Here is a 23,596-nt window from a genome sequence, read left to right on the forward strand (position 1 = left end):
TTTCGATTCTAACTTTTTGCATCTCTCTTCTCTTTTGCAGCTCAAAGTGATACACCGCGTCGCTCGAAGAAACGTCGCCAGGCTGATAAAACGGCGAACATTGTGAGTAGATGTTTCGACTATATCATGGATTGGTTCACTGGCGCAATAAATGTTGCTTGAAAAGTGATGCCATATCAAAATTTCTCTCAAATAATACATATATATATATATACCTATAAATATATATATACATATATATATAGCTAAATTCATTCAAATTGGCAAATTATGCGCATATGTTTAGGAAAGGTCATCACTTTTCAACTGTGTCAACAAACTTCTCTTTCTCTCTCTCTTTCATACAATTCTCCTTAAAATTTACGCTCATACAAAAATATATTTGATTGTAATTTATTGTTGAACGCTTGTCATACAAATCATATATATATAAAAAAAAAAAACAAATCGAATCAAAAAACATAAACGTTTACGATAAACCAAGGTTAAACTCATACTGAAAACAGCTCTCTTTCATGAACTCAGTAACGTCATAAGCGCATACGAATCCATCAACGAGGTCAGTTCGATCAGTGTCCAATGCTTTGCCATTTGTCATTCGTTTACCGTGTGCTCTCAATCCATTTGTAAACGTAACAGTCGAATTATTTCTACTAATCCAACTGGATCCCATACCGATAGTTCGTCATGTAGTTCTCTAGTTTAGTTTTATGTCTATTTCATATGAAAAAAAAAATACACACAAATGATTACACACTCTTCCTTGCCATATATACACACACACGCATATACACTCACACCCATACACCAACACACTCTTATGCCGTGTGAAATTGTCAATGTCTTGACTTTCCACTCTGCTGCGCAGGAGGAGCGCCAGCAGCGTCTGAAAGAAATCGAGGAGAATCGTCAGGATCGCATGAGCAGGCGACGCCAGCAGCGTTTCCATCAGACGCAGAATTTCTACAAAAGTCTGCAGCTGCTGCAGGCGGGCAAACTGCTCCGCGAGGGCGATGGTGTGGCCGAGGGCGTGGCCGAGGATGGTACGCCCTTCGAGGACTATTCGATATTTCTGTACCGGCAGCAGGCGCCCGTCTTTAACGATCGCGTCAAGGAGCTCGAGCGCAAACTTCTGTTTCCCGTAAGCAATAAGGATACGATTCAGAGATCCTGACTCTGCCTGCTGGTTATCTCCATGTTGGATGACACAATTTGCTGCACGCCGTGTCCTGTGTTCCCCATGTTTTGTCTTGGCTCTGCGCTCTCTGTTCAGTCTCTGCTCCTAACACAAACGAAACTAACTGAATCGCAGGCTCTTTGCTTTTTACTAACAAGAGAAGCAACTGAAGAGTTGCGGCATGAAGCGGAAAATGATTTTCAGAAGTTCGGTCATAAATCATTTATATGGCCAACGAATTCTCTCAAGAACTTTGCTAATCTGAAAAAAATGGCTAAATAATAATGAAAAAGCTTGGTAAACCTGTTGCTCTAACTAAAATGTGAAATAAACTGTATGTCTAAGCTAGTTACTACGATTTCTTAGCGTGATCTTTGCCAGCTACTAAAGAAACTTGCGCTACGTTCGTTCATCTAACTGCGTTAGACTAAAACCTAAGTTATATATTTTGTATTTTGTTTGCGTTTTGGTTTTGATTGTTTTTTATGTATTACGAAGATCTATATCTATATATTCAAATTTCAATTTATTCAAATTTTGATTTCTCCACTCCCGACTAAAATGTTATCCATGCCCGACCTACAATTAATGCAATCTGACACCCACACACAATTATACACTTGACTCCAACTCGAATGGCTGCTGCACCGCTCGCCGAACCACCAACATAACCACCTCCACTTCCCACATGATAATAGGATCGCGAACGTAACGATATACCCTCGGCGATGCCACGGAGCGCTGCCGATGAGCAGTTCAGCGATCGCATCAAGAGCATGGAGCAACGCATGACGGGACGGCCCGGCTATGGCAGTGATAAGAAACCCAAAGATCTGATGCGTGCCATTGGAAAGATCGATTCGAGCGATTGGAATGTGCGCGAAATTGAGAAGAAAATCGAGCTGTCCAAGAAGACCGAAATCCATGGGCCCAAGGGCCGGGAAAAGGTGCCCAAATGGAGCAAAGAGCAGTTCCAGGCGCGTCAGCACAAAATGTCCAAGCCCCAGCGCCAGGACTCGCGCGAGGCTGAGAAGTTCAAGGAGATCGATACGACGCTCAAGAATCTGGACAAACAGCTCAAGGAGGGCCACAATCTCGATGTGGGCGAGCGGGGTCGCAACAAGGTTGCCTCCATCGCTGGCCAATTCGTCAAAAAGGATGAGACCAATTCGGATGAGAAGAATGCCAGCAGCAATGCCACCACAAACACCAACAACACTGTCATACCCAAATCTGTGAGTAGCCCTGCGTTCGAACCGTATCATTATCCTGGGTTTTTCGCTTATGTGTTCTATATCCCGTATATGTACATTTATTTTGTATTTATTTGTATTATGCTTATGGCTTATCTTAACTTGGTCGCCGCGTGTGTCCTTATGGTATAAGGTTCCTCGTGTATTGTTGCCGTTGCTCTTGTTGTTTTAGCTAGCTTTTAACTCAGGCAGACTCACACACACAATCAAACACATTCTCATATACAACAACATTCATATGTACATGACAATCAACATTTATTAAGACGCACTTCAATGTTATTCGCTGTTCTAACCCCATGCCTAGAATATATAAATCATTTCTAATGGGTTTCATGTTCGCAGAGTTCGAAGGTGGCGCTCGCCTTTAAGAAGCAGGCCGCCTCTGAGAAGTGCCGCTTCTGCAAGCAAACCGTTTATCTTATGGAGAAGACCACCGTGGAGGGTCTGGTGCTGCATCGCAATTGCCTTAAATGCCATCACTGCCACACCAATCTGCGCCTGGGCGGCTACGCCTTCGATCGTGACGATCCCCAGGGTCGATTCTATTGCACTCAGCACTTCCGGCTGCCACCGAAGCCAATGCCGCAGCGTGTCGCCAAAACGAGAGTGAGTTACGCTAGAAAACCACTTTTTAGCCCATTTCAATTCACATTTCGAACTCGTAATCCCGCAGAGATCCGCTGCACCACAGTCACCTGCACAGCAACCAGCAGCTGCTGCTGGCGCCATTGCTGGCGTTGCAGCAACCGCTGAGGCGGTGCAGGCCATGGACACTACGCCCGCCGGAGGCGATACAATGGATTTGTTGGAAACCTCCAGAGCCGCTGCCTCGGCGGATGCCATGTCAGATGACGAAGCCAATGTCATTGATGAGCATGAGTGGTCGGGGCGCAATTTCCTGCCCGAGTCCAACAACGATTCACAGTCGGAGCTGTCCAGCTCGGATGAGTCCGACACGGAATCGGATTCGGAACTGTTCGAGGAGGCAGATGACTCGCCATTTGGTGCCCAAACTCTGCAACTGGCATCCGACTGGATTGGCAAACAGTATTGTGAGGATAGCGATGACTCGGATGACTTCTACGATTCCAGCGAAGGCATCGCGGGTACGTAACTCGTCCTAATTACCCTTGAAGTTTATTTTAGTTATTGCTTATCTGTTGCAGATGATGGCAAGGACGATACCGAGGGCGAGGAGTTCAAGAAAGCCCGGGAGCTGCGACGCGAGGAAGTGCGCCTGCAGCCTTTGCCCGTCAATTTGCCCACGGATACGGAAACGGAGGTGAGTCTCTTTGATCCGCTATCATTTGGCTATGGGAAACTAATATTATTATCATAATTTTGTCTTTAATTTTCTGTTGTATACTCTGATGATATCATATATACAATTACTATATAAACATTGTCTCTAAACATGGTGTTGGTTTCATAAAATTATACAAATTCCCATGTAGAAGCCCCAGTTGAGTGTAGAGAATAAGGAAAATGTGGAGCGAGCTTCGCTCAAGTCGGCCAACTCCTTCGAGTCGGCCAAAAGTCAGCCGAGCACGCCCGTCGCAGCGCCCACGCGTGCTCAATTGGAGCAGCTGGAGCGCAATGCGCCGCGCAAGTTCAGCAGCGAGATCGAAGCAATTAGCGAGAAACTGTACCACCTAAATAATATGGTCAAAATGAACAAAGACCTGGAAGTTCTAGCCAAGGAAAATCTGGTCAAGAGCGATATACTGAACAAGCTTACGCTGAAGGAGAAATGGTTAGCCGAGAATGCAGCTATAGCTGCGGGCATGGCCAATCCTACGAAGGCAGCCAATGTTGTTACAGCTACAAGTCCCGCTGCGCCACCCAAGTCCAAGTTTGATGAGAAATATGAGAAGATCGTGAGTGGGCCCCAAACGGGAGCTGAGCCCAGGCCAAAGCCAAAGCCAGTCATCGATTTTAATCTGGATGAGCTGAAGCCACGCAAGCCCAATTTCGAGGAGCGGCCCAAGGAGCTGCTACAAAAGCCAGAGAGTCTGAAGAAGTCGACTCAACTGAGTCCAAAACTTGAGCGTAAGAGCAGCGCCAATGTAAGTCGCTCCAACAGCATAAAAAGCAATGCCAGCTCCAAGTCAAGTCCGCGCTCGAAAAAGGCGCCGCTGCCCGATGACAGCAAAATGCAAATCGAGAAAATTCTGGGTGCAATTAAAAGACCGCAGCGCAGTGAGAAGGAAGAGGATATGGACATTGATGACGATGACGATGAAGCCTTTGTCGATACGGAAAGCAACACACAGCTCAGTGGCAAGCTCAAGGAGATCGGAGCCAGTAGCTTTGCGGGCACTATGGATCATATTAAATCTCAGCTGACTATGCCCACGGTGCATACAGCCAATGTGGATCTCTCCAAGTACTTTCCCAATCAGAAGGAGGAGAAGAGTGCCTCGGGCAATACTAATAAGAATCAGAAGACGTTAAAGGATGTGGATCTGGCCAAGTATTTTCCTAGTAGTCCGGCGCCACAGCGACGCGCTGTTGAAACAGTTGCAGAACGACTAAAGAAGTCACAAACTGAGGCAGCTATAGCCCAGCCCAAAGAGGCGGAAGCGCCGAAAAGTTCTCAGGCCAAAACGGATTCCAAGACAAAGCCTGTGCCGCCCAAGCGGCAGGCATCTCTAAATGCCTTCAGCTTACGTGACCATCAGCTGGATGGGGCGCTGGACTTGAGCAAGAAGAAAGCACCTGTTAAGGTATTACCACCTGCATCAAAAACTCCCGCCAAGCCCACCAATTCAACCACCTTGGCCAAGGCGACAACAACGCCGAAGGGTAAGATTAAAATTATAAAGAAAATTGTGCCCAAGGGCACAAAGGCCAAAAAGGCAGCGGCTGCTGCTGCTGCAGCTGCAGCTGCCGTGGTGGCAGAGAGTCCACCACCGCCTCGGGATGAAGCTGAACGTATTCTAGATGAGATTTTGGCAGATGGGGAGACACGTTCGCCCAGCTCCGAGTATCAGAAACTATTTAATGATGAAAAGTCACCCAGCGACCTATCGGACAAGATCGAACGCATACTAGAGGAAACGGGTCTCGATCTCGAGCTGGGCTTACCTCGACGAAACAGCAAAAAGTTATTGAAAACCAAGTCACTTGGCGAAGGCGACTTTGATCTGGAGCCAAAGCGACTGAGTGGCGTTCAAAACATACTCAAGCGATTCGAGTCCATGAGCTCTGTCAACTCGCAGCAGAGCGATGAGCAGACTTCCTTCAAGCTGCGTCGCATGGAGTCCAGCACCAGCAATATGAGTAGCCTGAATCGGTCACGCGACTCTCTGGTTTCTGCCAGTGACTCAATGAGTGACCTGGAGAAGACTATGGAGTATTTGCGCAACGAATGGCGGAATGAAGCAACAAATTTTCTGCAGAGGAAACGCGATAAGTTTTATGCCCAAAAGGAGGAGCAGCAAAAGGAGCAGGAGGTGAAAGCGGAGATTAGTCGGAGACGTGAGCTGCCCGTGCAATATCAGGACTCAAAACTTGCCAAATTCTTTGGCTTGGCATCACGCAAATCGCCCGAGAAGCGCAAGTCACCCATCAAAAAGCAAAAATCTCCCACAAAAAAGCAAAGTTCGCCTTGTAAAATTCAAAAGTCCCCCAAGACAAATAATTCGCTGGAGGAGCTGGCCAAGATTAGCAATGCCCGGCAGACGAAGCAAGCGCAAAAGAAGCCAACGAATGTCGTTCCGAAAATCAAAAAAGTTGAACCCAAGAAGCCAGCAAATCCAGCACCGCCTGTACCGGATGACTTAGAGATCTTACATTTACTCGATAAGGCAACAGAGGCCAAAGAGCTGGAGCGCTCCAAGACCAAAAGTCCACTCGTGGAGGATATTCCCTTGCCAGCAGCTAATGAAGTTGTTAACATAGAAACAGAGACCGTTGTTTCGCGTCCTGTAGTAGAGGATATTAAGAATTTACCCAAGACTGGCTGCGACAAATCGTTAAACAGTTCTCGACGTGGCTCCCAGTCCAGTCTGGTGCTCTCGCGACGCCAATCGGACATTTCGCTGACCGAAAAACTAAATCAAGATGCTCTGGAGGCGCTTCAAAATATCGAGATGGAACGCAATGTAGAGCATGTCGATGAGGTCTTCCAGAGCATGGTCGAGGCAATAGATCAGACACCGGAAGCTGCTGTAGATGACGATTTGGATGTTGATTCATTGTGCACTACCATCAGCAAGAGTCCCAGTGTCCAGCCCGTGACGGTGGTCAAGCGAGGCAGCTCCGAGGAGGAGAGCATCGAGAAACTGTTTAGCAAGTTTTCCGATGAAATGCTCGTTAATGTGGAGTTTGATTCAAATGATGAACTGATAGGAATAAGCCCCAGAGGTAGCCTCGTTGCCGGCAGCTCCGCGGAACGTGATTTTGTGGATAAGCTGGAGTCGCTGGAACGCGATGAAGCACCCTTGAATAGCGAGGAGCCGTTAAGTCGTTTCACAAGCGGAAAGCACGCAGAAATTGATGAGCTTAACGAAAGAAATTTTCCAGCCCGTCCTCAACGCAGGCAAAAAAGCAGCTCCTCGTCCAGTGAGCCGACTCTTCCAGTTGCACCACAGCGGTTAAAGAAGAAATTGGCCAAATTGGATCCGGAGAGTATGCCGCCTTCCGTGCAGGATTTGCTGCAGAAGCTGCACGTTAATAATGTGCAACCGGAGCAGGTGCAAATAGATACTAAGGCTTCTGAGGAAAAGCTGAAGTTTCCTCGACTTCTACCCAACGAAGATGTTGTTGATTACGTGGAGGCAGGGGCAGACGTGGTTGATCATGTAGAGAAAGTAATGCCGAATCCCAGTGTTAATGGCTTCAACACAGAAAAGCCTGTGATAGATGTAATACCTGACATAATAATAGAAACACCGATACATCTGCGTACAAAATCCGTGCAAGTGCCTAACAACAATTCAACCAAAAGCGACAGCTCCTCACACAGCAGCCTTAACGAGCCACCGAAGCTCGTGACGCCACCCAAGGCGCGCAGCAAGGAGAACTCGCTTGATTGGGATATGGAAAAGTTGCCCGCTTCGCCCATGCCGCGTCGCAAGCAACCGCTAATTCCAGCCAGCAAGGAAGGCTCCCTGGAATGGGATATGGAAAAGCTACCTAATAGCCCAATGCCATTGCGTCGTCGTATACCCGTAATCAAACCCTCAGACATCTCCCCCACCAACTCCATTCAGCTGCTAAATAATCTACCCAGCGTTGATGATGATGAGGCCTTAGCACAGGCACGTCTCATTCAGGAATTCGAGCTGGAACGCCGTCAGGCTCTGATCAAACGTGATGAGAGCTTTGAGGCAGCAGCTGCAGAGCAGCGTCGACGCGACTCTCAGCAGAGCAGCAGCAACTCCAGCGGCAAGCGCAGTCTTCCGCCTCCCACTCCTCCACAAGCAAGCGTTCGCCGTGGCACCACACAGGCCAGCAGCAGCAGGCGCGAGTCCGCGAGGCGGGAGGGCACGCCTCCCATGTTTAAGAAATTGGATTTGGGCGATGACACCAACTCTACGCTGGATTCCACGGCGGACTCCACGCGACGCAGTTCGTTTGCATTTATTGAATTACAGGATAACAAACCAGTAATTGTGCCCATGCCCAAAAAGCTGCATCTGCCCAAGCTGGAGGCGCCCAAATATGTGCCCGAAGCAAGGCCAGAAGATGAGCCGGTGCCAGAGGTCTTTAAGGATCGTGCCTGGCCCAAGCCGCACATCGGAGAACTGCAACTAGACAGCGAAGATGAAAACGAGGCAGAGCAAGAGCAGAAAAAGCAATTGCCGGAATATGCACGCTCAGACTCTCCGCCCTGCGCTGCTTTCCAGAATCGACAGTGGCCTGATGGCAAGACCATTTTCGAACAGAACAAACGCCCCGATTCTCTAGAGGTAGATGATGTACTTGGCTTGCTGGACGTTAAGCGACGCAAAAACAGGAGATTCAATTCAAATAAGCCACGTTCGCAGTCACCGCAGCCGTTCAAACCACTTGGAGCCAGCGCTCGGCTGAGCTCCAAGTCCTTTGGTGATCTCAAATCTGGGCAGTCTGTATCGGCGTCACAGCAATCCCTATCTGCACTCTCCAGTCAGGATACAGATACACGATCGACCACAAAAACCGTCGCAACTTCGCGTCCCTTGAGTAATATTAACTTTGATGACCCGGTAGATGCCAGCATGCGGGCTCTACTCGACCGAAGCAAGCGGTTGCACAATCGAAAGCGCGACTTTGTCAACGAACGCGTCGTGGAGCGAAATCCTTATATGCGTGACGTCATACGCAGCACGGATCGCAGTGACTACATGCCGGATGAACAGTTGTCCAGTTATAGGCCCCGTCACTACACCAGCAGCTTGCCGGCCAAGGCGACAACGACGACTACGAGCCGGTTTCCCAGCTCCAGCTCGGCCTACACGCGCAGTCCCGCATCTCGCAGCAATTATGATTACCTCAGCAATGCTACCACCAGCAGCAGCGACTACCTCAGCAGAAGACCCTACACGACGTCAACGACATCCAACTATTATCCGAGTACAGCAGCAACAAGTACCACGCATCTCAGTGATCTATTCAGGCGACGCAGTCCCGCCTCCACGTCCAGCTATGGGCGCAGCGATTACGGGCTGCCAGCCAGCAAAGAGTCGTGCGTTATCTCTTAGTAGTTAGCCTAAACATTGATCAAAAACAGCTATTTCTCTTTTATGTATAATTAAAATACCAACGCCAACGACAACGTATATAGAAGACGTCTCAACTATTATCTCTACTGAGGCCGAAATGAATTCTACACCACAGCCAAATGCGAAACCAACACACACGACCCCTCCCCCTTGAAACAAATACAACATATAGCTCCCCTAAACTAACACCTAAACAAAAAACATGCCAGGATAAATATATATTGGGGACCAAAATCTGGTCCAGCCAACGTTCCCCATCAACCGAAAGATCCCAACGCTACAGCCTGTCCGCCCGCCTGCCTGTCTGCCACGCCTACAACTTAGTCAAGTCCGTCCTGATCTTGAGATAAAGAAAGAAAGAGAGAAAAAGAGAGTTACACCTTTGTTAGCCACTAGCGTTTAAAAAGCGTCTGGGTACGATCTATGAAGGTAAATTCAATCAAAACTCTACACGAAATGTTGCGCTAACCCCCGAGCAGCTCGATCAAAAGCCAAAACAAAACAAAAAAGTTTGTAGTCTCTAAAACTAAATATAGACAAAATTGTTGTACCTACCGTTCGCTCTCGTTCTATGTACCCCCATAACCCGCCTAAAACCTACACAACAAATACTACACTTAACGCCCAGGTCTAACCCATGTAACCAAAGTCCGCGTTGTGTTTCGTTCGATTTTGTATTCGTATGTACCTTTCTGGATCGTACCTAAAGGCATGATGTTGCCTCTGCTGTTGCTGTTGCTGCTGCTCCTGCTGCTGCTGCCGCTGTCGCTGATTAACCCAACAACAAACAGACAACAACAACAATCCAAGCTATGACTAATTAAGCATGTTTGATAATCCAAGACATAAAAGAATACTTTCGAGCTTGGGATCTTGCTGATCTTCTTAGCACCCGCCTTTCTCTTGATGCTTTTTGTTCAAATGTTATTCGTTTTTTTGTGCATTGCTTTATTGTACTTATGTTGATCATCGCCATGAAGATATTAAATCATTTTGGTTCGATTTCAATTACAGGTACAAACCGAATCCGAGAGCACATCGCCCGACGAAGTTGAGCTTAACTCTGCCACTGAAATATCCACCGACTCTGAGTTCGACAATGACGAGATTATACGACAGGCGCCAAAAATCTTTATTGACGATACACATCTAAGAAAACCGACAAAAGTTCAGGTAAGCGTTCTCGTAAATATATTTTACCACTCACAGCAGTGCTGATCTATTCACTTGTTTACCAGATCAAGTCTACTATGATCACATCTAGTGCCTCCGGTCTGCACCAGAAGCAGCTGGCGGCACGCGAAAAGGGCGGCAGCTATTTGCAGAAATACCAACCACAGCCGGTGCAGCCACAGTTTAAGCCACTGGTCCAGGTGGATCCCACGCTGTTGATAGGCAGCCAGCGAGTGCCGCTGCAAAATCCACGACCCGGTGATTATCTTCTGAACAAGACGGCCAGCACGGAGGGCATTGCGTCGAAGAGAAGTCTAGAGCTGAAGAAACGGTATTTGCTAGGCGAACCGGCCAATGGGAACAAAATTCAAAAGTCTGGCTCTACCTCGGTCCTGGACTCGCGCATACGCAGCTTTCAGTCCAATATTTCCGAGTGCCAGAAGCTTCTGAATCCCAGCAGCGACATCAGTGCGGCAATGCGCAGTTTCCTGGATCGCACGAAGCTGGGCGACAATGCGCAGAATGCACAGAATGAACTGATGCGTTCGGCTACTACCAATGTGATCAATGATCTGCGCGTGGAGCTGAAGATTCAGAAGGCGCCGTCTAGCAACTCCACGGACAACGAGAAGGAGAACGTGTTCGTCAACAGCAAGAACGAGCTGAACAAGGGCATGGAGTATACGGATGCGGTGAACGCTACCTTAATGGAGCAGCACAACAAAAAAGGATCACCAACCACGCCCACCAATAACAAAACTGTCATCGAGATAATTGATCTGGTCACGCCCGAAACACCGGTGCCGTTCATTGATCTCACTGTGCTGGAGACGCCAAAGAAACCAAGTGAGGACAGCACTGAGATGGTAGATTCCCCTGCAAAGATCTCGGACAGCAACAAGTTAAATGATCTGAATCAGGAGGCTGTGAAGCCAGATGTGTCCAAAGACGTGAAGGAGTGCATACCCGACATACTAGGTGACATCAATGCAAAGAAGGAGACATCCAGCGCTGGCGACACTGAGGAGCAACAGTCACTGCTCTGTCAATCCGACGAGGAGAAGCGCGATTCACCAGAGAAGGCGGCCGATCTGGACCAGGAGCAGTATGAGCAGGAGACACTGCAAATCCAAGTGCCTAATATACCGTGGACCAAGCCCAAGTCAGAAATGATGTCGACGACCGCCAGTAGCGCCACCAGCTGCTCCAGCTCGGGCAGCTCCAGTATTGAAGACATACAGCATTATATCCTGGAGTCCACGACCAGTCCGGACACACAGACGGCGGGCAGCAAACACAATGTGCCGCGCGTTGAGGTGCACGACAGCAGCGGAGCTCTTATGCAGGTGGACAGCCTGATGATTGTGAATGGCAAATACATCGGTGATCCGGAAGATGTCAAATATCTGGATATGCCGGCAGGTGTCATTGTGCCGTCTCCACCGGCGCCAGCTATAAAGACCAGCGAACTGGATGACGAGCATGAGGCGGATGTTGAACCGGTAACGGCGACTCCAGAACCGGTGGAGTGCACAGTTATCGAGACGGAGCGTCAGTCCCAACCACCACCCCCACTGCCAGAGATGGGACCACCCAAGCTGAGATTCGACAGTAAGAATGAAAACAAAATCGAAAGCTTGAAAAATCTGCCTTTGATCGTAGATCAACCCTTGGAGCACAGTCAGGTGGTGAAGCCCATTACGCTCAATCTGAGCAGTAGCTTGGCCAAGACGCCAGACACGCCGACCACGCCCACGCAGCATGATAGCGACAAAACGCCCACGGCCGATTTGAACTCGCGCGGCTCCGACTCGGAAACGGAGCCCACTGGCACCGGCCAGGTGCTAACTGAAACGGAGCTTTCCGATTGGACGGCCGATGATTGCATTTCGGAGAACTTTGTTGATATGGAGTTCGTGATCAACTCGAACAAGGGCACAATGAAGCGACGCAAGGAGCGACGTCGCAGTGGGGCAGTCAAGCTGCCCAGCAGCAGCGAGGTGCTCCACGAGCTGGCCAAGCAGGCGCCCGTCGCTCAAATGGCCATTGACTTTGATGACATTGAGTTTATGGACACTGGCTCCGAGGGCTCCTGCGCCGAGGCTTATTCAGCGACCAACACGGCATTGCTGCATAATCGCGGCTACATGGAGTACATTGAGACGGTGCCCAAGCAGACGGCAAGCACGGACAACACTCGAACAACAGCCGCTGGGCAAACACAGCCGCAGGCCCAGCCACTGCTGACCAAGCGGGATGAAAAGCTCGGCATCGATTACATAGAGCAGGGCGCCTACATAATGCACGACGATGCCAAGACGCCGGTGAATGAGGCGCCCCGTCTGCCCATCAGCTCTCAGATGACTCAGTCTCTGACTGATTCGAGCACACTGAACGACCTGGACGAGGACAGCCTCGGTGCTATGGTTCAGTCACAGACGCAGCCCACTGTAACGACCACAGAAGAAAGCGAAGCACTCACAGTGGTCACTAGTCCGTTGGACACCTCATCGCCGCGGGTGCTCGATCAGTTTGCGTCAATGCTGGCTGCTGGCAAGCCGGACGTATCCACACCTAGCAGCTCCGACCAGCAACCAAAGACCACACAGTCGACAATGACCACAAACAGCAGCGCCAGCAGCTCCACCCCAGCCCCTGCGCCGCCCAAGGAAACGGACGAGGACATGCAGATCCAGTTCGAGTACGTGCGTGCGCTGCAGCAGCGCATTTCGCAGATCAGCACACAGCGCCGCAAGAGCTCCAAGGGGGAGGCGCCCAATCTGCAGCAGCCAACTGTGATAGAAGCGACCAATGTGCTGCAGGCGCCAGCAGCGGATGGGCAGAGGGCAGGCGCTGAGAACGGCACGACTGCAGGCGTGCGACCCAGGAGTGGCAGCTCGGCAAGCAAAGTACCTGAGATACCGACGCTCAACAGCAAGCTGGAGGAGATCAGCAAGGAACGCACCAAGCAAAAGGATCTCATACACGATCTGGTCATGGACAAGCTGCAGTCCAAGAAGCAACTGAATGCCGAGAAGCGTCTGCATCGCAGCCGGCAGCGCAGCCTCTTGACCAGCGGCTATGCCAGCGGTGCTAGTCTGAGTCCCACGCCCAAATTGGCCGCTGCCAGCAGCTCCAGCGATGCCAACTGCAGCAGCCAGGCGCACTACCATGTCTCGACAGCTGCCGAGCAGTTGCCCAGCCGGCCAAGCCAGCCACCGAATGACGTTTTCGTGCAGCCCAATCCGCTACAGAAGTCCGCAACAGCATCCTATGTTTCGCCCTATCGCACAAAGCAGCCGGCGTTGCGCACAGCAGATCTTTACAAGTCGCGTCCCTTCAGCGAGCACATCGATGCGGAGCAATTGAGTCTTCTGGAGCGGCATAAGCTCAATAAGACAGCCTCGTTCAGCTACGGTAAAGTGGATGAGCTGACAACACCCAATGCGCCAGTGCGTCCGCATCGCAACGGCAACCATGGTCAAAGTCAGCGGCAGATCGATCAAGCTGCCGATGTGGGCATCTCCTCAACGTCCACAGAGAATCTGCGCAGCGAGGCGAGAGCACGCGCTCGCCTAAAGTCCAACACAGAACTGGGCCTGAGTCCCGAGGAGAAGATGCAATTACTACGCAAGCGACTACACTACGAACAGAACAGCGCCATTAAGGCGAAGCAGCAGGATGCAGTTGCCGGCGACCTCACGGCACGTGCTCGAAAAATGAGCGCCTCCAAAAGTGTCAACGATCTGGCCTACATGGTTGCCCATGGCCCACAGCAGCCACTGCGCATGGAGAGCGAGGCCGTGAGCAAGGCCAAAGCTGCAGACTTTATATCGGATCCCAATTTGGCGGCCAGTGCGCAGGATAAGCCGCAGCAGAGCAAGCCCAGTAGCAAGCGGCATAAGGATCCAGAACGTCGCAAAAGTCTTATACAATCCTTGTCCAGCTTCTTTCACAAGAGCAGCAACAACTCGACAACCGCCTCGGCGTCCAACAGTCCCAAGGAACTGGGCGGCGCTGTAGCTGCCTGTCACTCTGAGCATGCAGAGCGTCCGGGCACTAGCAGCAGCGGCACGCCCACGATCTCCGACGCAGGCAGCGGCGGCGGCGGCGGTGGCGTCTTCAGCCGCTTCCGCATTTCACCCAAATCGAAGGAGAAGTCTAAGGTAAGTCTTTGCCGCATCCCCAACCAGTTTCAGCTTAATGTGAAAAGTTTTGTGCGAATTCACAAAGAAGTCATTAATTAATTGTGCATTACGAATTGGGGCTGTGCAATCTGGGTTAATTTACATTAATGTTCTATGTGTGTCCTTCATCTAAAACAACAAATTCAACTCTTATCAACATTTTACAGTCTTGCTTTGATCTGCGGAATTTCGGTTTTGGTGTAAGAATATTTTTACTTAACTATTTACTACTATATGCTGTTGATAATCTCGAAATTTCATTGATTTGGCATGAGCTATTTATATGTTTCACATTAAAATATTTTAAAATGCACACTGCACAAAATTCCAAAAAAAAACCTTACACAATTTTGATTCATAAAAAAAATAATCCCTGGGTATGTTAAAAATAGTGTTGTTACACATTTTATTATTTTCTCTTTTTTATGTTTCATAGCGCTAAATTTCACAATGCTTTGTGAAATGTTTTGATTATTGTTTTCATTTCATTTCTAATCTTGCTTGAAAGCATTTTTTATATATTTTAATTTTATTTTCTTTTCGCACTTGCAGCTGAAAATATTTAGGTCATAACTTGCCTGATACCCTATGATTATATATTTTTAGTTAATTAATTATGATTATGTTTTTTTTACGAAAAACATAAACCGTTTCTGGTTGTATGGGGCCTGCATTACCTACCTATATGATTCTATATGCATATAAAGATATTATTATTTGACATAGGCTTATTGACTTTACTATCTGTTATAATTTGTTTAAGTTTTTTGGTTAATTAAAAATTTTTATTTTCAACTACTTTTTAAGTTTTTGGATAAATTTACATATAAATATGGAAGCTATTTGGGTGTTTCAGAGTAATTTATTTCTATTATTATTATACATAAGTACATGTTGCATGAATTGGTTGAATTGGTTTGGTGTGGTTTCAAATCCAATCAAAATCCCCTTAAATAGTGAATAGTGAAGCACGTTGTGTTCTTATAAATAAGTTGTTAATAACATTTTGTTTTTAAACTGATAATTGATAACTGAATTGAATTGAATTGAAAATTGTTTACATTTTGGATGTTTCTTTTATGCCATTGCCGCCGAACCTTAAACAATATACACAACATACACACACAATTTTTAACCAAATATATTTCAATGAAACACGACAATTAGGACAAGGATATGTTCACAAACAATGCAACATTGCCAACAAGCACAACAGCAGCAACAATCACAACTCAAACGAAACACGCCCAAGATTACCTCAACACAACGAACAACAGTCGCTATCGAAAGCAACCGAACACCGAATCGTTCTCATCGTCCAGCCCGCAGCTCTATATACACAATCCCCATCATTTGGCCGCAGCGATTGCCATGGATGACCAGATCCCGCCACCCATACCGCCTTTGCCACTGAATTATCAAAGATCCGATGGTTTGTTAAACTCATTTTATGTAAACATTTCCCAAATCTCTGTCCAAATGAATTTTACTTGATAAGATTAAGCAACTAATACACATTTATAAATATATGTTTATATTTGTGCGTAATATGTAGATGAGAGCAACGCTAACGAGACACGAGAGCATAAGAAGCAACGTGCCATATCGAAGGCTTCGCGACAGGCTGAGCTCAAGCGATTGCGAATCGCTCAAGAAATACAGCGTGAACAGGAGGAGCTCGAGGTGCAATTGAAGGAACTGGAGGCTCGAGGCGTTCTAATTGAGAAAGCCTTGCGCGGCGAAGCGGCGAACTACGAAAAGTTAGTAAAAATGCGGCTCAACTAAACGATTAAATATTACAATAAACACCTATTTTTGCAGTCTCGATGCAACTAAGGACAATGACGACAAGCTTTTAAAGGAACTTTTGGAAATTTGGCGCAATATCACAGCCCTAAAGTGAGTATGGCACCAACGAATGCAATTACTTGACCAAATTTATGTAAATACCTTTTTACTTCATTTCATTTAGAAAACGTGATGAGGAACTCACTATAAGACAACAGGAACTGCAACTGGAATATCGACATGCTCAGCTTAAAGAGGAGCTCAATTTGCGCTTGTCTTGCAATAGTAAGTGCCAAGAAATAATTCGGCATCTGTATTTAGTATTTAAAATCTGTAACTCTATTGTAGAACTAGACAAGAGCTCCGCCGATGTAGCTGCGGAGGGTGCAATACTCAATGAGATGCTGGAAATAGTGGCTAAACGTGCCTCGTTACGACCAACCGCCTCACAGGTGGATCTTACTGCAGCCGGCACGGCATCAAGCTCAACGGACGCGGGCATCACACTAACCGGTCATTCGCATGAACAGGAGGAATCGAATGTAAGTTCTATGACTCTTATCTGTATAAACATAAAATAATTAACGAATTTTGTTATTCTATTTCAGATTTGAATTTTAAATTTGCCTTGGGGTTTACTGGCTAATGAGATCTGGCAAGGATTTATACGCCTAAATACTTAAGCAGAAATGTACCAAAAAGCAAAACACAAAAAACAATAATGATAACGATACTAAGAACAGAGAGCTGTAAGATAAACGAGCAAAATATACGCCGAGCGAGCACTCTGGCGGAATAGTTTATAATATAGTCGCTTAAGATATTTTTCAAGAAACGCGCAACATTACTGTATAATAGGAAAAACTATAGAAAACAAAAACTACATAAACAAAGTTTGCCAATTTTAAAGTTAAAATTCAGTTAGTTTCGAGCATTATTATACACAAAATCTTGTAGTCACTTAAATTGCGCACCCCGTCAAAATATTTTAATGTTTTGTCTGATCATTGTATGTTGTATTATGTTGTGTAATAAGTTAAGTGTGAAACGTGAAAATGTATGTGCAAATTGTTTATCCTGTTTTAATCATTTTTAAATGTCGACTTTGATTAGTATAATTTGATTTGTGTGTCAAGATTTTATTTTTATGATCGCTGTACGTCACTCATCATGCATGTAATTTGCTGCCCAACTAAAAACAAAGTGAACACAAAGATTTACACACAAATATTTTCTATACATATTTATATATACATATATACATATATATAAACATGCATATGTATAATACAAAAGTATATAAAGATATATTAGGAAGCAAAGCACTTTGCTTTCATGTATGCTAAAAAGTTATTTAAAAATATGTACTATTATTTATTTTCTTTAATCAACATATTTATCGAATTTATTATGTAATTTTTTGATTTGTTTAAAATTGAATAAAGATTTATTAATTGTGAGTAACGGACAATTTTAATTTATCAATCCCCTTCAACAAGATGGCAACGCCACGTCAGGCAGTGGCAAACCTATCGATTATTTCAGTATGGTATCGCGATTATCTGCTATTTCACTTGAAGTCCATCTCTATTAGGAGGCAGCATAATTAAAAGGCGACTTGCATTCGTATATTTACCTGTGAACAAATTTATGTTTTTAAATTATTTTGAGCAAAATGTCTGACGAAAAGATCAGCATTAATACCAAAAATGTCGAAAGCTCGGTACCGCAAAAAGAAAGCAACATAGCTTCGCAGCATAAAACACAGACGCAATCTGCGTCGGCGCAACTCTCAGCCGATGCAGAAATGGAGGAGGAAGCTGCGGGCCAACCTGCGGCCTACAGCATGCGACCAGCATTTGGTGAATCCTTCCCGTTACCAATAGTTAAAAACATTATAAACAGCACAATGGCTGCGAAACTGAAAGGTAAGCTAAATTGCAACCCAACAAACAAGCGTTGCTAAGCAACTGCAATTTACAAATTACAGACAAAATATATGATAAGGACATTGCCAAGATTTGGACCCGTGAAATCGCGGATGAGGTGAATCAGCAAATTGTGGCGAGTCCGAAAGTCAAGCGCTACAAGCATGTAGTGCAGGTGATGCTGGGCCAAGAGCTGGGCGCCGGTTCGACCTATTTATCGCGTTGTTGCTGGGATTGCGATTGCGACACTTCGGTCACGGAGGTATTCACCAACACTAGCCTATTCTGCGTGTGCACAGTGTTTGGCACATATCAGTACTGAAAACGGAGGAACCTGAATGTAACTGGAATACTTTATATTTATATGCCAAAGGTATCATGAATGGCATACTTTTTAATTTTGTTATTTGTGGAACACATGTCTTGGATAAGTCTTTAATTTTAATTATTCATATAAATATATGTACATATTCACTAGAAACATATGTACTATGCTATACCAAGTTTCAGTTAGGCAAGCGCTTCTATAGTTCTATAGAGGTGCCACTTTGATCTTTACCAATAAGAATATTGTGTTATGTCAACATTTTCATGCTTTCTTTTTTCAAAATTAATCATGTAAAAATTAATCTTAATATAGACAGGGTACACCGCTTAACTAGTCAATGCTTATCTACTCGGAAAAGAGGAGGCTTCGCACAGAACAGATCTGTTAATTGTAATGTTAGCTAACAGTTCACTGTTCAATCGTGTTTTAGACATGTGTATTAACATACGTTTGATAAAGCGTATGCAAACATTCGTATAATGTAAGCAGAGATAGAAAGAGGTTATTAATTTGATTATTTCTATGATTGTCATGTGCTCCACTTGTTGAGAGCAGAATAGAGCAATGGAGTCAACGTCTGTGTTATTTTTTGTAAGAGTAATTGGTTCTCTTCCATTTCTCAGTTAAATATTTTTTATTTATTTTAAAGTTAGTTAAAGCTCCATAAACTTAGCTATAATTTTGCAGTTGATAAAGTTCTTGCCCAATACAAAAGATAGTGACATCTAAATACGAGTATTTCACTAACATGTGTATATACATATAAACAATGTATATTAATGATATAAAATAACTACAAAATTAAAAATAAAACATATCAATTTAATCAATCAATGAAATTTGTTATCTAGTTTAAAATGCTTGAAAAGCTCATGATAGTAAAAATGGTATAAATTCGGAATGCGACTCGAATTTTGTTTAGTTTATATCTGAACGCCAGACCAAACGACGCGTCGCGACGTCTGTAGAACCTATAATGACGTCAAATAACGATGACTACAATTCAGATGAGTTGGAAGCGCCCGCCTGGATGAACAAACAATTCTTTCAGGAGGTGCTAGTGGAGCATCTCAAGGAGCCGAGTTTGACAGTGAGTGCAGTAAGGATCTCACCGGCAAGTGTCAAGGGCGATCACTATGCGAGTGTTATGTTCCGTGCCAACGTCGAGTATTCGTCAGAAAAGAGAAAGTGTTCAAAATCGCTTATCATCAAGACAATGCCAGAAATGGATGGGCATAAAAAAGAGTTCGTCAGCGAATCCAAAATATTCCAAACTGAGATTGAAATGTATACAGAAGTGTTACCCAGGTTCGAGGAGATACTTCGCGCAGCTGGTGAGGATACGAAGTTCTGTGCGACCTGTGTGTATTACAGCATGCAGCCACGACAGATAATGATCTTCGAGGATCTGTTGCCTCTGGGCTACGTAGTGATTCGCAATCGGAATGCCACACTAGACGAGTTGCGGGCCGCGCTGGCAAAACTTGCTAAATGGCATGCGGTTAGTTTCAAGTTGTTGGAGGAGCAGCCGGGAATATTTGATAGGCTTCAATATGATATAACAACTATGCCAAACTTATTTGAACTGGAAGTCATAACCAGCGCCCTGCCCAACTTTATAAATATGATCAGTCAGGAGGATAGTTTAAAGACGTATCGCAAATACTTTGAGCCAATGCGTGAAAATATTCTTAGTCGCTGGCAAGACGTATTACGAGAATACAGACAGAACCGACAAGCCAACGCATATTATGTTCTGTGCCATGGAGACTTTCATATCCGCAATATTATGTTCAAGGACAACGATTGCATGCTGATTGACTTCCAGATGTCATCCGTGGGATCTATTGCAAACGATCTGCAGTATGCCAAATACATGCTGTTAAGTGGTGACGACCGAAAGGACAAATGGGATGAAATTCTTTACCATTACTTCGATACCTTTACGAGGACCTTATCTAAAATTGGATATAAAGGACAGATGCCCAGCCTGGTCGAATTGCGTCAGCAGATTTTTGACAGAAGGTCCACTGGTAAGGTCATATAAAACAGCATTACGGTCATAATTATCTTCGATGTGTGTCTTCTGCAATAGATTACTTTCTGCTCACAACATTTTTGCCTGGTTCGTATAGCATGCGTAAAGGCAAAGATCCCGGTGAATTCATGAATAACGAAAGACTTCGCTTGGAATTGTACCAGGATAAGGATTACAAACAAGAACTGGAATATCTGCTGCCTCAAATGTTACATTTGGGTTACTTTGAGCCTCCAAAATAAGAATCCAATTACAATAAATAGCAATAGATCATTGCTTAACTTTCAAGAGGCTTGTCTATAATGACTACAGGTTCTGGCTGAATTTTTTATATTTAAGAGCTATGTTGCTTTGAAAATTAATTAATAATAAATGTGAGATCCAGGCAGGTTTTTTAGTCTATGGCCTAGATAATTGACTACAAAAATAGATAACAAATAATTGCGAACATTGTATTTCTATCTATGTTAAGTAGCTTGTCTACTCTTTATCTACATCTATTCCCATTGAAAACTAATGCTTTAAAAATGATATGACTGGTGAGTGATAAGTCTCTTACCTCCTACTGTATTTTTAGTCTGCTGCAAATGCTGCACCTGGGTTCACTTCTTGCTTTACTCCAGTAAGTGCTCACCGATAATTAATTGAAGGGGGAGTCTATATCCATTTATTCGTCCAGCGTTACTCTCAAACCGATTAAAAAGATAACAAAACAAATAACGAACACGTTTTCGTTCACAAAACACTATATATACAAGTATATATATATATTAAACTGATACATGTAAATATATATATATATACATATATATATATATATATATATATGTTTAGACGTATCCGGTTACACCACACTCTTATGCAATAAATACAAACATACATACATATTGCACGCATAATAAAATTTCCTTAGTAATAGCAACGCAGACTGTCACATTCTCGAATGCAAATCAAAAGGGAATACTAGTCTAAATTTAGCGTCATTTCACAGTCTCCTCCTCCTTATCCTGGGGATCATTTGCATCCAATTTAGCGCCATTGTGCGGTTTTTCTTCTGTTTTCTGCTGTCCGCTTCTGATCAGCTGCTGGAGCTCGTCTGCCCAGCCTAGTGCTTCGGCCAGTGCCAAGACACCTGCATCGCAGTCCCCTAGGTAAGCCACATCGCGCGTATTCTTCGGTTTGCCATAGAGTAAACACTGTTCATTGGTATTCATCCAAGAAGCAAAACTAGAGCGTCCAACGGCATCGCGATTAATAAGTAGGCGAACGCAACGGGGCCCAGCCCGATGGATGAGCGATGCAAAGGGCTGCACCTCCAGCGATGTACCCATGATAATGAGCAAATCACAGTCCTGAAAATCCTCCTCGGGAGTGCTGTAAAACTTGCCAGGCAGGTTTTCTCCAAAAAAGATAATGTCAGGCTTTATAAGTCCTTTACATTCCTCGCATTTTGGTAGCTCATCTGCGAATATCTTCGCCTTCATCCAAGCCATATCGTACTCCCTGTTGCAATTGAGACAGTGGCTCGTATGGAAGCTGCCGTGTGCCTCAATAATCTTGTTTTCGGGTAGACCGGCCAATCGATCCAGTGTATCGATGTTTTGCGTATAATGACGCTTTAGCAGGCCCTTATCGTGCAACAGTCGAACAAAGTAATGTGCCGGCGTCGGATCAAACGAGCCGGGATATAACTCTTTGGCCAGTGCAAAGAAAGGCGTCGGATTCCTCTGGAAGTAGTCCACATCAAATATTGCCGTCGGATGCGGCAGCTTGTACTTCTTCAAATTGCTGTACAGACCAGAGCCTGGCGATCGAAAATCCGGAATACCCGCAGCTATGTAAATTTGTTTCCAATATTTTTTAGCAATTAGCACATCAAAAATAGAATTTTGGTGATTTGTTAAACTCACACGTGGATATTCCAGCACCCACCATGGTCACAATGTTTTTAAAGCCATGTTCGCGCCAATACGATGATAGACCTTCAAAGGTCAGTTCCGGAATTACCTATATCAAATACATACACACACACACACTTACAAAATCTGCATAAATTACAGATAAAGCTCACCTTATCCACAATTGCGTCTTCGTTATCCGCAGCTTTGCCCGATGCCAAATGAAAAGTCTGGGAAAAGAAGCGACTAATCATATCCATAGTGCCATCTGAAAGTGAACCATTTGACAATAAATTCAACATTTACTTGACTCGATTGTATCAAACCTTCTTCGTTTTGGCTGTCGGAATCTGATTCTACTTGTTTTGTTGTTGCTTCTGCCGTTGCTGTTGCCGTTGACGTCGACGTAGACGTAGACGTAGACGACGGCTTTATGGGTACTCCATCTTCGACGTTCTCACTTTTGCTGCCATTCTCCACACTGTCAGTCATTATGCGTTTGTGAGCACTTAAAGAATGGAAATTAGCAAAGTTCGGCCGTAATTTTCGTGCTAGTATTTTTATTTATTATTTGGTTTGTATGAAGTGTATGAATATTATTGTTGCCTTGATGTAAAAGCAACGAAGGCCAAGTGCCGGGCGTTGCCACTGCGTGTCAACTTCATACAACGGAAAGCTGATTGCTATATAACGCGCACAGCATTATGGGCTGTTAGTTAAAAAACCGAGCCCGGCTCATTTTGAAAATTTATAACCAAATAAAAAAAAAAATGTCCAAATAAAAACCATTTTTTTTTTTTTTTTTTTTTTGAAAATTGAAGTATCATTTTTATTTGTATTTTATCATATAATTTTCATTTCGTTTGGTTTGCTTATTTTTAGTACTTGTTTTCAAATAGCTTTTGTTTTTTCTCTTCCAAATTCTTCATATTTTTTGTTGTATATTTTGGTTTATTGTTTAGAATTAACATATACATTTAACACTTAAATGATTTCGAAGAAGTTGAATATATTTTTTCATGTATTTTCTCTATTTCATCTGCTTAGATTACGTTAGTATGAATTGTGATGATGACCGATGTAAATGGAGCGAAAGTGATTTTTCGTTTGTTTTCT

The 23,596-nt window shown here is 44.9% G+C and overlaps 4 protein-coding genes across 8 annotated transcripts in view; 3 read left to right on the forward strand and 1 right to left on the reverse strand.

The window, feature by feature from the left end:
- The window catches only part of Mical (Molecule interacting with CasL), a 54,364-nt gene extending 36,616 nt beyond the window's left edge, over nt 1-17,748 (forward strand). Inside the window, exons 8-23 of one of the 5 annotated variants that reach the window (XM_030383999.2) lie at nt 41-102; nt 485-559; nt 869-1,141; nt 1,876-2,412; nt 2,776-3,039; nt 3,107-3,539; nt 3,600-3,715; nt 10,155-10,313; nt 10,379-14,479; nt 14,668-14,700; nt 15,668-15,932; nt 16,056-16,260; nt 16,322-16,399; nt 16,473-16,573; nt 16,637-16,830; nt 16,897-17,748. In XM_030383999.2, the coding sequence (XP_030239859.1) occupies nt 41-102; nt 485-559; nt 869-1,141; nt 1,876-2,412; nt 2,776-3,039; nt 3,107-3,539; nt 3,600-3,715; nt 10,155-10,313; nt 10,379-14,479; nt 14,668-14,700; nt 15,668-15,932; nt 16,056-16,260; nt 16,322-16,399; nt 16,473-16,573; nt 16,637-16,830; nt 16,897-16,902 (6,902 nt within the window). In that variant the 3' untranslated portion in view covers nt 16,903-17,748. Of the gene's footprint in view, nt 1-40; nt 103-484; nt 560-868; nt 1,142-1,875; nt 2,413-2,775; nt 3,040-3,106; nt 3,540-3,599; nt 3,716-3,887; nt 9,104-9,202; nt 9,569-10,154; nt 10,314-10,378; nt 14,480-14,667; nt 14,701-15,052; nt 15,933-16,055; nt 16,261-16,321; nt 16,400-16,472; nt 16,574-16,636; nt 16,831-16,896 lie in introns of those variants that run through there. The other 4 variants (XR_016197647.1, XM_089265441.1, XM_089265440.1 and 1 more) reach the window with 4 other exon arrangements.
- Nucleotides 17,749-17,863: 115 nt separating this feature from the next.
- On the forward strand, nt 17,864-19,456 carry LOC115562443 (dynein light chain Tctex-type protein 2B). The gene is made up of 2 exons (XM_030383976.2): nt 17,864-18,216; nt 18,279-19,456. Exons 1-2 carry the CDS (start codon nt 17,964-17,966, stop codon nt 18,536-18,538), a joined length of 513 nt encoding a protein of 170 aa, XP_030239836.1. The 5' UTR covers nt 17,864-17,963; the 3' UTR covers nt 18,539-19,456.
- Nucleotides 19,457-19,493: 37 nt separating this feature from the next.
- LOC115562441 (uncharacterized) lies at nt 19,494-20,908 on the forward strand. The gene is made up of 2 exons (XM_030383974.2): nt 19,494-20,577; nt 20,640-20,908. The coding sequence occupies exons 1-2, from the start codon at nt 19,521-19,523 to the stop codon at nt 20,822-20,824; spliced, it is 1,242 nt and encodes a 413-aa protein (XP_030239834.1). The 5' UTR covers nt 19,494-19,520; the 3' UTR covers nt 20,825-20,908.
- A 314-nt stretch (nt 20,909-21,222) lies between these two features.
- On the reverse strand, nt 21,223-23,088 carry LOC115562442 (NAD-dependent protein deacetylase Sirt2). The gene is made up of 4 exons (XM_030383975.2): nt 22,807-23,088; nt 22,654-22,748; nt 22,493-22,589; nt 21,223-22,416 (listed from the first exon to the last, which is right to left on the reverse strand). The coding sequence occupies exons 1-4, from the start codon at nt 22,970-22,972 to the stop codon at nt 21,563-21,565; spliced, it is 1,212 nt and encodes a 403-aa protein (XP_030239835.1). The 5' UTR covers nt 22,973-23,088; the 3' UTR covers nt 21,223-21,562.
- Nucleotides 23,089-23,596: the final 508 nt, after the last annotated feature.

The sequence above is a fragment of the Drosophila navojoa genome, chromosome 2 (genome assembly GCF_054131105.1).
Source record: "Drosophila navojoa isolate 15081-1374.11 chromosome 2, UAZ_NAV_1.0, whole genome shotgun sequence".
Taxonomy (NCBI): Eukaryota; Metazoa; Arthropoda; class Insecta; order Diptera; family Drosophilidae; genus Drosophila; species Drosophila navojoa.

Excerpts from the sequence above, each read along its gene's own strand:
- LOC115562443 (XM_030383976.2), top strand. The coding sequence starts at position 17,964 with ATGTCTGACGAAAAGATCAGCATTAATACCAAAAATGTCGAAAGCTCG. Across the intron at positions 18,217-18,278 it reads AATGGCTGCGAAACTGAAAG|ACAAAATATATGATAAGGAC; the intron begins GTAAGCTAAATT and ends TACAAATTACAG.
- LOC115562442 (XM_030383975.2), bottom strand. The coding sequence starts at position 22,972 with ATGACTGACAGTGTGGAGAATGGCAGCAAAAGTGAGAACGTCGAAGAT. Across the intron at positions 22,749-22,806 it reads CGACAGCCAAAACGAAGAAG|ATGGCACTATGGATATGATT; the intron begins GTTTGATACAAT and ends GTTCACTTTCAG. Across the intron at positions 22,417-22,492 it reads GGGTGCTGGAATATCCACGT|CTGCGGGTATTCCGGATTTT; the intron begins GTGAGTTTAACA and ends AAATTTACATAG.
- LOC115562441 (XM_030383974.2), top strand. The coding sequence starts at position 19,521 with ATGACGTCAAATAACGATGACTACAATTCAGATGAGTTGGAAGCGCCC. Across the intron at positions 20,578-20,639 it reads TTTTGACAGAAGGTCCACTG|ATTACTTTCTGCTCACAACA; the intron begins GTAAGGTCATAT and ends CTTCTGCAATAG.